The 13,109-nt window shown below is 40.4% G+C and overlaps 1 protein-coding gene across 14 annotated transcripts in view; it reads left to right on the forward strand.

The window, feature by feature from the left end:
- ZNF592 (zinc finger protein 592) overlaps window positions 1-13,109 on the forward strand; it is a 95,039-nt gene that overhangs the window by 73,736 nt on the left and 8,194 nt on the right. For all 14 annotated transcript variants that reach the window (XR_005585660.1, XR_005585661.1, XR_005585662.1 and 11 more), the window contains 2 exons: window positions 2,653-2,928; window positions 5,367-5,479. Coding sequence is in view for 11 of the 14 variants with exons in the window: in XM_039492499.1 (XP_039348433.1) it covers window positions 2,653-2,928; window positions 5,367-5,479 (389 nt within the window). In the remaining 3 variants the exon portion in view is untranslated. The remainder of the gene's footprint in view (window positions 1-2,652; window positions 2,929-5,366; window positions 5,480-13,109) is intronic.

The raw sequence follows: 13,109 nt of genomic DNA on the forward strand, positions 1-13,109 counted from the left end.
AAAAATTCTGCTTAGCTAAGCAGAGATTTTCTATTTGGGTTCAGCATCAACAGATGTCTCCAGAAGAGCTGGACACTCCCACTATTCTAGACTATCTGCTAACCCTGAAGACCTCAGGTCTTTCCCTTAGCTTCCTATGATTGCACTTAGCGGCAGTTAGTGCCTGCCACTTCCCTTGATAACTATTCATTTTCACCCATCCAGCAACTGTACATTTTCTAAAACATCACATTTAGAATCTTCCCTCCTGAAGCTAAATGTGCTCCCACATGGGATCTTAACTTGGTCCTCTCAGCATTAAGCGAGTAACTGTTTGAACCATTGCTGACATGTTTGCTGTCCTATCTATCTATGAAAGTCTCCCTTCTAGTGGCCATCAGGTCACCTAGAAGGGTTGGAGAACTAGGAGACCTTATGGCTGCTCCAGCTTACACAATTTTCCGTAAGGAAAAGGTTCATTGAGATTACACCCAGAATTCATCAGCCTTTCATCTAAACCAGACAATATACCTCTCTTTGCCAAGCCACTTGTGACTAATGAAGGGAGGAGAAGAGATTTTTTCCCTGGGTGTGTGCTGGGCATTGGCATTTACTTACAAAGAACAAATTCATTTAGAAAATTGCCTGGATTGGCAGAATGGTTGAAGGGACAAGCAATCTCTTCTCAGAGATTTTCCAAGTGGATTTCAAGCTGTATTCTGCTCATCAGTCAGCTGATACCCCTCCCCTTCAGGTGTGAGGGCCCACTCTACCAGAGTTAAGGCAGCTTCCCTAGCCTCACTTCATGAAGTGTGACTCATTGATATCTATAAGGCAACAGTATGGAGCTCTGTACATGCCTTCACAAGACATTATGCACTATCCAAGCCTCTGCAGCTGATGCATCCTTTCGATCGGTGGTCCTTGAGTCATCAGTACCGCGTAGGTTCTCACACCCTTCTCCTCAATGGGCTCTGCTTGTCAGTCATCCACAGTGGAATATACATAGGGAATGGCACTCACAGAAGCAGCATTATTTACCTTTTACAGCAAGTGGAGTTTTTGAGTTCTGTGATCACTATCTGTATTCCACTAAAAGAACAGGAGTACTTGTGGCACTACCCGCCCTTCTTTCTCTCTGCTTCAGATTCTGTACTTATTACTTATGGTAGAGAAAGAACCTCTTGGCTGTTGGTTCACATCACCCCTTCTGCCCTCAATCCAGAGCATGAGGCGAGGAGGAGCGTGGGTATAGACTAAAGCTATGTCTACACTACACAACTTTTAGCAACACAACTGTACTGTTACAGCCATGCTGCCAAAAGGCATGCAGGGTAGCCACTGTTTGTCGGCAGGAGAGAGCTCTCTTCTCGACAAAAACTTCCACCCCCAATGAGCAGCATTAGCATTGTTGGCAAGAGAGCGCTCCTGCTGACAAAGCGCTATTCACACCAGCGCTTGTCGTTAACAAAACTTTTGGTTTTGTGTTTATTTAACACCTCCTGAACAACAAAAAGTTTTGCCTTTTGCTTGCCAGTATAGACTAACAGACACTGCATGCAAAAATCTTCCTGTCTCAGGTGCATGGAAGACATGCATACCCTCACAGTAGAATACTACCCAGGGACCACACATCTCAAAGAACTCCAGTTACTAGACAAGATTGGTAACCTCTCTTTTTACAGCACTGACATTTTTAGGTAGATCAGGTAATGATACAGCCAGGTACCTCATCTGTTGTTTGTTCTATCTATTGAGACAAGGTATTTAAAAAAAAAAAAAAAAAAAAAGGGTTTGTGGTTGGGGCAGTTGATTTATATTGAAGCAAAAAAAGTGTAAATGTTTTAAATGTTTCATGTGTAACTAAGAGGGAAGATTTTAAAGAGCTAATGAGGACAGATTGAAAAGTGGGAAACCTATTCCATTTAGAAACATCTGTTTCTACTGGTATTTCATATTTTCTGTGATTATGTTCCTTGTACATTACATTTACATAAAAAGAAGGGGTTTGGTCATCATATTTTGTATGTATTGGTTCATCACATTACATGGGGAATGGCAAATCCCCAGACCCATAATGCACCTGGCAAGTTGTTCAAGGTTGTTCATACTGTATGGCAGTGGTTCTCAAACCTTTTTTTCCGCAGACCACTTGAAAATTGCTGAGGGTCTCGGCAGGCCACTTAACGATCTTTCCAAATGTTGTTTGTACTGTTAGCTAACTATTGTTAAGTGCTTTTGCTTGCTGATTAGATAATGGAATCAATTTTTTAAGACCTTTTGTGCCTTTGAATGAATGATTAAGGCACAAGACTGGGAGTTATGAGATCCGGGTTCTTTTACTGGCTCTGCACTCTAGTCACTGCACTTCTATGTGCCTGAATTTTCTCCTATTAAAAATGGTATAACAACACTGACCTATCTAGCAGGGTAGTGGGGATGAATGTATTCATGTTCGTAAGGCATGTTAAAGATCTCAAGAAAGGGATCCAAATATAGAAGCGTTGGATTATCATAAATTTTTAGCAATGCTACTCGAACAACTCTTCTGTCAGACAGATCTTTCTAGCCTATTTCAGGGGCAGAAGCTTGGTGGGGATTTAGGAGCACCTCAGTGCTATGTTATTTGAACTGTATTTGATTCTGATGCTCAATTCCCTTATTATTAATCAGGCTGTTCATGGGGTCCCCCCATATCCTGAGGATGTCTCTAACCTTCGACCGAAGCCTCAGACAACATCCAGCAGTCAAGTTCTTACACCACCAAAGGAGTTGTCAGTAGCCAATGGTACTTCCCATACCACTTTGCCAAGGAAGGACACAAGAGTGGAACACAACTCAGAATCAAAACCCATCTTAAAAAGTGTTGGTTGGACTTGTAGGGAGTGTTCACAATGGAACCCTGATCGGGAAAACTATGTGTCCCATATGAAGAAAATCCATGGAAAGGTAAGGAGCCAAATGAAACCTGTTATAGAATCATAGAACTGGAAGGGTCCTCAAGAGGTCATCTAATCCAGTCCCTTGCACTCATGGCAGGACTAAGTATTTCAGGCATGTTTCTTCCTATTTATAAGCTTTTCGCAATAGAACTACTAGTCATTAATATTTCGATCAAATAGAAACCCAGTAGCTGTTGGAGTGAGAGCATAGCCAGAAACAAAACATTGACCTGACTTGCTGCAAGCATATTGGGTCTTCTGAAAGGTTGCCAATCCCTGGTATAAATGATACTATTCAAGAAGTGGTGTGCCGAGTCTTCATTTATTCACTCTAATTTAAGGTTTCGCGTGCCAGTAATACATTTTAATGTTTTTAGAAGGTCTCTTTCTATAAGTCTATAATATATAACTAAACTACTGTTGTATGTAAAGTAAATAAGGTTTTTTAAATGTTTAAGAAGCTTCATTTAAAATTAAATTAAAATGCAGATCTCCTGGACCAGTTGCCAGGACCTGTGCAGTGTGAGTGCCACTGAAAGTCAGCACGTTTGCCACCTTCGGCACCCGTGCCATAGGTTGCCTACCCCTGATTTATACTTTGGCACATCACCCTTTCCTCTGCTCCTTCCCTCACTGCATGTCACATCCAATTTCCTTTTCCACATACTTTGGTAAGTGAATGGAGAGCTGTATCTGTTCCCAGTCACTGGTATGACAGCTACGCTGGCTGGGATTCCAGGTTTTGTATTGATTGCTGTTGGATTGTGTTTGTGGTTTCCCTCAGCAGCTGCCAATACTCTTCGCTTAGAACTGTGATCTGGCCATGACAATAGCAGTTCCACTCTGTTAACCAACTCAGCACAACATAGATAGCAATTTGAGTAAAAGTAATTGGAAGCAGCATTGTAGTTTAGATGGAGACTGGACTCCATCGATATATGCATTTAAAGATGAAGGGGAAAAGGCACTTCCTCGATATATTTTATTATTTGCTAAATAGTATGAGGAATTGTCTGCTGTTAGGTATCTAACCCTGAGAGACTGTTGTAATGAATTTGTGCAAGATGCAGAGGTGAGGTTGCTGTAGGAACCATAAATCTGAATTTTCGGACTTTTGTATGCCTAACATCTTGTGTTGCATTGACATGGGTTTTTGCACAGATTGGTGTCAGAATGGGCTTTTCAGGGCTAGCACCAGCTCATTGACAAAACATAGGCCAGGTTTTCGTGTACAGCCAAACTCTTAATACCTCAGCGTAAATGTACTGAGTCATTAATGTGTTGAGTCACACGTAACTGGAGCCCTGTGAACAGCAGCCATGAAAGTCTGAATTGTCCCATTTCATAAATACAAGAAGGGGAAAGATGGAGTGGTAGATTATCCTAGTTGATAAACACAGTGTGGGGAATGAAAGTACTCGTTAAGTACTGAAGATTTTTTATTTTTATTTATTTATTTATTTTTTTAAAGAAATGAGCTATTGCATGTATGTGATGAGATTTAACTCTGGCAAATGCAGATGATAACAAGGGTGTAATCCCATTTACACCGTGAAGGAAGCCAGATAGAAAACAAACGTATAGAGGGATTTGGAGTCATTAATTAATATGGCTCATAGTGTGATGCTAATGCTACCTAGGGCCTGCTGTTTTTCCAGGTGCTGCTGTTGGGAGAAGAAAATGGGTAGGTGGTTTTGAGTCTTGCCAGTGCCTGCTTTCATACCCTGCTCTGAGAAGGGAGGAGACAGGAGAAGGTGGTACTTAGTACTTCTCTCCTCCCAGCATTAGCAGAAAGAGCTAGTGGGGACCAGAGAAGTACATAGTTCTGAGAGGACTGGGTGTAGGATGGGCACAGGAGTGCAGTGGTGGTCAGTGGATTAATTTAATGTAGGATCCTATAGTGAAGTCAGCCTCTTTTTCTGTCAAGGACCTTTTCTCCTGACTCCAAGGTGGCTGTCTCGGCTTGCAGATAATGGTCTCCTATCCCTACAGGTCTTCTAGTTACACCAGATCTTCCTCCTTCAGCAGTAAGGGCGGCCTTCTGTTCTTAAGGAGGAAACTGTAATCCGTTCATCCTCATGCTCCTGAAGAGAGAGGGGGTTTCTTCTGGTCACCAAGAAGTGAAGAGAGTTAGATCAGTACCCAGTAGCAGAATTAATTATACATTATTTTTTTTTTAAAAAAGAGCAAGATTGTTCTCGAGCTGCTTCCGATCTTTACCTGTTTAAAGTTGAGATCAATGAGGACAGCCCACTTTCAGGCTGGTTAATTTGGAGATCCCAAAAACCTTGAAATTGTTCTTTTGAGGTACCTCAGTTAAAGGGATTTCTCTCTGGGGGTAGGCACTGTGCTGCTCCCTTGCTATTCATCCCTTCATTTGAGTCAAGTAGACAAAAGAAGCTAGCTGGCTTCTGTTGTTAAAAGATGTTTCTGTTCTTCTGCTAGTCTGTGAAGAGATATCCCTGTCGGCAGTGTGAGCATTCGTTCAACGACTTCAGCAGTCTGGGCAGACACATTCGCAATAATCATGACACAGCAAAGAAAGTTTATACTTGCTGGTGAGTACCCAACACTGCTTTCCAAGCTTTCCCACAGATTAGTCCATCTTTCATGTTTAAAAGCCCTTTGTAATAGATCATGTCTGCTCCTGTCTACCCTAGAATGTAAATTACATAAGAACATAACGTAAGAATGGCCCTACAGGGTCAGACCAAAGGTCCTTCTAGCTCAGTATCCTGTCTTCCGACAATGGCCAATGCCAGGTGCCCCAGAGGGAATGAACAAAACAGGTAACCATCAAATGATCCATCCTCTGTCACCCATTCCGAGCGTTGGGCAAACAGCGGCTAGGGACACCATCCCTGCCCTCCTGGCTAATAGCCATTGATGGACCTATCCTCCATTAATTTATCTAGTTCCTTTTTGACCCCTGTTATAGTCTTGGCCATCACAACATCCTCTGGCAAAGAGTTCCACAGGTTGACTGTGCATTGTGTGAAGAAATACTTCCTTTTGTTTGTTTTAAACCTGCTGCTTATTAATTTCATTTGGTGACCCCTAGTTCTTGTGTTATAAGTAGGAGTAAATAACACTTCCTTGTTTATTTTCTCCGATTACACTGGAGGAAGAGTAAGAAGAGGAATAGGTTAGACATGAGTGACTTTTTGATTGCAATTTTCCTGGAGACTTGGGGTGAGGTTTAAAACTGAGTTCTGTAGGTGTATCTGAGAGTACAGTCTCTCACCAGCAGAATGACCAGTGAAACACTTGGCCTGATTCTCCTTTTGATAAATTGTATGGTCAATTGCTTGGCCACCCTTTGGTTCATTATGAAATATATTCAGCAGGTTAGATTTGATTTAAGTCTTCAATCATGATTTAAATCAATCAATCATGATTTAAATCACTAGTCAGGAAGACTTGATTTAATCATGGATTTCTACATAAAAGTGCATTCTTGTTGGTTGTTATAACCTTAATATATATTCTTCACAACTCAGAGAGAGATGTAGGTTTCATTTTTAGAAGGTACACACTATATGTTTTTTTAAGTGATTTATTTTGAAAACTTTTCAGATTAGTTTTACAGCTATATCAGAAAATGAATGATTGTTTGGTTATTTCATTTACCAAAGGTAATTGAAGCAGATATTTATGTAGTCATTGGGAGGTGAACTATCTCCAATTCAACAGGCTAATCATTAATATTTGGAGGATTTTCTTGCCATGCTAGATTAGAAGGAGAACATCACCAGACAGTCATTTAAATTGTTTTATTTAACTAAAACAATTTAAATATTCTGGATTATTTTCTTCAACAGCAAACATATAATATTTTAACAAAACAAGCATATGAATTTTTGAATTTAGTTAAATTTTCAAGTTTTTTAAAACCAGGTTTATTTTTGTTAAAATTCTTTTTAACTGAAATAGTTAAATGAAATATTAAAAAAAAAATTGATTGTCAGCCAGCTCAACATGAACAACTTACAATATTGGCTTCTGCAGCTAACTCAGTCGTCTTCACCTTCATTTTCCTGTTTGTTCATAATCTGGAAAAGAAAAACAAGCTTTCCTGCTTTTTCAGGTCCCAAACGATTTCTCAATTTGGAATGAATTAGTCCAAAGGGAGAAAATATTCTTTCTACACAGGCAGAAGAAGCTACTGCTGTTAAAAGTGAGATTATCACTTCAACAGACTCTGAATCCAAGTTGCTTAAGTGACTTCCACCAGTTCACTGGTGTGACTTTCTTTAAAAAATCATCAGCAAACATATTTCTTGAATGGTTCACCCTTATAGTTGGCATCATGGAGGGATGATTGCTGGATATCCATGTCATAGCCAGCTCCTCTTCTTCAGCGGTTAAGGTTTGACCCTGGTACTGAGTATTGAGAATATTTGCAAGAAAATGAGCTGGCGACCGTGCTTGTCCCATTCGTTTTTTGTTTTTTTTAAAGCTTGTAATTTAACTCTGTCATTGCGTATTTCTTTTTTTAAGATCTCACTCAGTTCCTTCCAAATTTCAACAGCGTCAGCAATAAAGCAGCTATTTCCGGGCATTTTGTTTGAGGCTACAGAAATAGGCTTCAGGGTACTCAGCATGTGTTCAACATTTCTCTTAAGCCCAATGTTGAGAACTTTGGTTGTGACCGTGCCATCTATTTTTTCACGATTTTCTTCACAAACTATCATCAGATTAGGCCAGTTCTTGATATAGTGCACAAAACAGTCCACTACTGAGTTCCATCGCATGTCTTGTGGGAGAGTTAGCTTGGTTCCTCCCACTTTTTTCAGAGCATCTGCTGCAAAGTGGTTGTTACGAAAGTATTTTGTAATTTCAACGTTAGCCCTTTATTTCTGGAACACTGAAGTCTTTAGCTAGGAGGTGCATCAAATGAGCACAGTAACCGTATGTTGTTAGCTTTGGACTCTCTTCTAAATAATTTCTTCTCATCTTGGATACATTTGCAGCATTGTCTATGACCAAGCTGCATACTAGACATTTGAATTTTTTTTCATAGTTTGTTATAGCTTTTACTGCTGCTACTTGTAAGTATTCTGCTGTGTGTGGATTTCCTGGTGTATCATTTGTTTCTGTAAGGAAGACATTCCCTTCTTCTGTTGTCACACAAGCACATACAACAGGATCATTGTGGACATTGCTTCACCCGTCAAGACTCAGGTTAACAATTTTACCCTCTAGACCTTTTGTACACTGCTCAATTTCTCTTTCATACACTTTATCTAGCAATTTGCCTGCAACATCTGCTCTGGTGGGTTGACTGTATCCTGGTCTTAATGACTGAACCATGTTAATGAAGTGTGGGTTCTCAATTATACAGAAAGGAGAGTTTGTTGCCAAAAAAGGGGGGGGGGCAATTTTTTCATCAATGACCTCATTTTGTAATCTGCTGGTTCTTATCACAAACTTATCTATGGTGGTTTCTGCGTGATGGAGATTTTTTTTTCCTTTTTGCTACAAGTGATGTACTGTGGCTATGTGACATACATGATGTGACTGAAACATTATCATTGGCAGATAACTCGGAAACTATAGAAAATGATGGTGATCTTGAAAGTGGATAGTCTTCAGAATCCTGTATGTTGAGGATGGATTCTCCTAAACAAAATAAGTCAATGCAGTTATTTAACTATTATTACTATATTGCTCATTTAGTATTACTTATTGCATTCAGTGGCACTCAGTACTACTTTAAAGGTGAAATTGTAAAAGGAAGATCTGCCTATTTCAGCTATTTATTTTTTTTATTACAACTGCATCTAAAATAATAGTACCATAGAGAAACAATTATATTTTTTGCTCAAACATGAGAATTCAGTAATAGTTCAGAAGGAAGACAGGCAGTCCTTAAGAAAGAAGTATGAAATAAAAAGTTTACCAACCCGAAGAACCTGCATGTACAGACCTGTTCCTTTCATCATTGTCAACACAGCTTCCTCCTGAGAAGGAACACTTCTCATGATGATGTTTCATTTGGGAAACCAGGCCTTGCATTTCTTTGTTGCACTGTTTGTATTTTGCACGCATGCCTCTCTTACCCACAGGGAGAGGAACTTCATTAAAATATTCCCAAACTGGGTCTCTTTTACTGCCTGCTGCCATTATAGATTTTCCTTTCTAGTGAGAGAATGGTATGGGAGATCTCAAATCAATGAAGGCAACACTCAGAAAGACCTCAAGACTTCTGGAATATGCTGCTCAAACAGTTTCACTTTTGTTTCTACTGCCTGTTCCTCCGTTCTCACATTTATCTCCAGACTTCTTCTCCTTGTCCAGCTCTATTCCGCCCCCAACAATCTTCTGTTCATTGAACTTTTTGAAACTTTGCACTTTTAGAGAGAGGTAAGGGATTGACTCTGTGTACACAAATGTGCAGACGGACAATAGGGTTGAGGTCTGTTATTTCTCACCTCTCTGTATTTATTTATTTATTTAAAAACATTTTTGCTGTTAACAAGCATGTTATCTCTGGAGACACAAATCCACAGTTTGAGAACTGCAAAACTAAGCATCTCTGATGGTATCTTCTAGACTGTGCCCCATTGGGCAGATAGAAAGATTAACCTAAATAACCTATACAGAAGCCCCTGGAACCCAGTAAGATTGAATCATAGAATCATAGAATTCAAGATCAGAAGGGACCATTATGATCATCTAGTCTGACCTCCTGCAAGATGCAGGCCACATAAGCCGATCCACCCACTCCTGAACTAATTCTCTCCCTTGACTCTGCTGTTGAATGCTCCAAATCATGATTTAAAGACTTCAAGTAGCAGATAATCCACCAGCAAGCGACCCCTGCCCCATGCTTTGGAGGAAGGCGAAAAACCTCCAGGGCCACTGCCAATCTGCCCTGGAGGAAAATTCCTTCCCGACCCCAAATATGGCGATCAGCTGAACCCCGAGCATGTGGGCAAGACTCTCCAGCCAGACCCTCTGGAAAAGGCTAACAATATCCCAACATTGACCCTTTGTACTAATTACCAGTGTGGCACGTTATTGACCTATTGACTAAACCCGTTATCCTATCATACCATCCCCTCCATAAACTTATCCAGCTTAATCTTAAAGTCATGGAGGTCCTTCGCCCCCACTGTTTCCCTCGGTAGGCTGTTCCAGAATTGCACTCCTCTGATGGTTAGAAACCTTCGTCTAATTTCAAGCCTAAATTTCCTGACAATTTATATCCGTTTGTCCTCATGTCCACATTAGCACTGAGCTGAAATAATTCCTCTCCTTCCCTGGTATTTATCCCTCTGATATATTTAAAGAGTGCAATCATATCTCCTCTTATCCTTCTTTTGGTTAAGGAAAACAAACCGAGCTCCTCAAGTCTCCTTTCATACGACAGGCTTTCCATTCCTCGGATCATTCTAGTGGCCCTTCTTTGTACCCGTTCCAGTTTGAATTCATCCTTCTTAAACATGGGAGACCAAAACTGCACACAATACTCCAAATGAGGTCTCACCAACGCCTTATATAATGGGACTAGCACCTCCTTATCTCTACTAGAAATACCTCGCCTAATGCATCCCAAGACTGCATTAGCTTTTTTAACGGCCACATCACATTGCCTACTCATAGTCATCCTACGATCAACCAGGACTCCTAGGTCCTTCTCCTCCTCCGTTACTTCCAACTGGTGCGTCCCCAGCTTATAACTAAAATTCTTGTTAGTCATCCCTAAATGCATAACCTTACACTTCTCATTATTGAATTTCATCCTGTTACTAATACTCCAGTTTACAAGGTCATCCAAATCTCCCTGGAGGATATCCCGATCCTTTTCCGAATTTGCAATACCTCCCAACTTGGTGTCATCCGCAAACTTTATCAGCCCACTCCTACTTTTGGTTCCGAGGTCAGCGATAAATAGATTAAATAAAATCAGACCCAAAACCGAACCTTGAGGAACTCCACTGGTAACCCCCCTCCAACCCGACAGATCACCCTTCAATATGACCCTCTGCAGTCTCCCCTTTAACCAGCTCCTTATCCGCCTCTGGATTTTCATTTCGATCCCCATCTTTTCCAATTTAACCAGTAATTCCTCATGCGGTACCGTATCAAACGCCTTACTGAAATCAAGATATATTAGATCCACTGCATTTCCCTTGTCTAAAAAATCTGTTACTTTCTCAAAGAAGGAGATCAGGTTGGTTTGGCACGATCTACCTTTCGTAAAACCATGCTGTAATTTGTCCCAGTTGCCATCGGCCTCAAGGTCCGTAACCACTCTCTCCTTTAAAAATTTTTCCATGACTTTGCATACTACAGATGTTAAACTAACAGGCCTGTACTTACCTGGGTCACTTTTTTTCCCCTTCTTGAATATAGGAACTATATTAGCTAATCTTCAGTCAAACGGTACAACCCCCGAGTTTAGAGATTTATTAAAAATCATCGCTAACGGGCTTGCAATTTCACTCGCCAATTCCCTTAATATTCTAGGATGAAGATTATCCGGGCCCCCTGATTTACTTCCGTTAAGCTGTTCAAGTTTGGCTTCTACCTCAGATACCGTAATGTCTACCCCCATATCTTCATTCCCGTCAGTCCCTCTACCACTATTTCTTAGCCCTTCATTAGCCTCATTAAAGACTGAGGCAAAATATTCGTTTAGATATTGTGCCATGCCAAGATTATCCCTAATCTCCACTCCGTTTACAGTTTTAAGCGGTCCCACTTCTTCCTTCTTGGTTTTCTTCCTATTTATATGGCTAAAAAACCTTTTGCTATTGGTTTTAATCCCCTTCGCTAGGTCCATCTCCACCCGGCTCTTTGCCTTTCTCACTGCTTCCCTACACCCTCTGACCTCAATAAGGTAGGTTTCTTTGCTGATCCCTCCCATTTTCCAGTCCTTGTACGCTTTCTGTTTTTTCTTAATCACCCCTCTGAGACGCTTGCTCATCCAGCTCGGTCTAAAACTGCTACCTACGAACTGTTTTCCCTTTCTCGGGATACAGGCCTCTGACAGCTCCTGCAACTTCAACCTGAAGTAACCTCAGGCGTCTTCCGCCTTTAGATCCCTAAATATGTTAGTCCAATCCACTTCCCTAACTAGTCGCCTTAATTTAGTAAAGTTAGCCCTTTTGAAATCATAAACCTTGGTCTCAGATGCAATTTTGTTTATCCTTCCATTTATTTTGAAACGAATTAGCTCATGATCACTCGAGCCAAGGTTGTCCCCTACAACTATTTCCTCAACAAGGTCCTCGTTACTCACCAAAATCAGATCTAAAATGGCATCCCCCCTCGTCGGTTCAGCAACTACTTGATGAAGGAATTCATCAGCTATCATGTCTAGGAAAAGCTGAGCCCTATTATTATTACTAGCATTTGTTTCCCAATCTATATCTGGGTCCCTAATCCATGAACTATTGGAACTCATTTACAAAACTTTTCTTAAACATTACACAAATGTATCGTCTCATACTATAGAATTAGAATTTATAATCCCTATTCCATGATGAGATATAATTGATCTATAATGTATCTTAATTAAAACTATGATTAGATTGCTTTTTCCCCTCAAAAAGCATTTTATCAAAAAAAATCTGATTTAAATAAAAACATTTTTTTAAATGTATTAATTTTTTTAAATAATTGATTTTTATCCACCCTGATATTCAAGAGTCCAAATAGCCAGTATCAGTCAGGTTTATGGCTAAAACTCAATAATACTATAGTACAGGGAAAAGGTTCAATGTGATACCAGTCTCTGGGAAGCTGTCTTGTGCAGCGCTGTTACCCTCATCTTACATAGATGGAATGCTCCCAAAGTTACACATTTCAGCTACGAGTATTTATAGGATGATTTTACAAGTTACAAAACTCTTATCCCATTACATCATTTTATCCCATTTCCTTAACTTCATAGAATCATAGAAGATTAGGGTTGGAAGAGCTCTCAGAAGGTCATCTAGTCCAACCCCCTGCTCAAAGCAGGACCAATCCCCAGACAGATTTTTACCCCAGTTCCCTAAATGGCCCCCTCAAGGATTGAACTCACAACCCTGGGTTTAGCAAGCCAATGCTCAAACCACTGAGCTATCCCTCCCCCACAATGTACTTGTTCTGTACCTTTCTTTATTTTTGTTTTGGACATTAGATTCCAGGTACTGGTCTGTGAAGGTACCTCCCTAGCTTGTACTAAGACATAAA

Source organism: Mauremys reevesii, linkage group 10 (assembly GCF_016161935.1).
Source record: "Mauremys reevesii isolate NIE-2019 linkage group 10, ASM1616193v1, whole genome shotgun sequence".
Lineage (NCBI taxonomy): Eukaryota > Metazoa > Chordata > Testudines > Geoemydidae > Mauremys > Mauremys reevesii.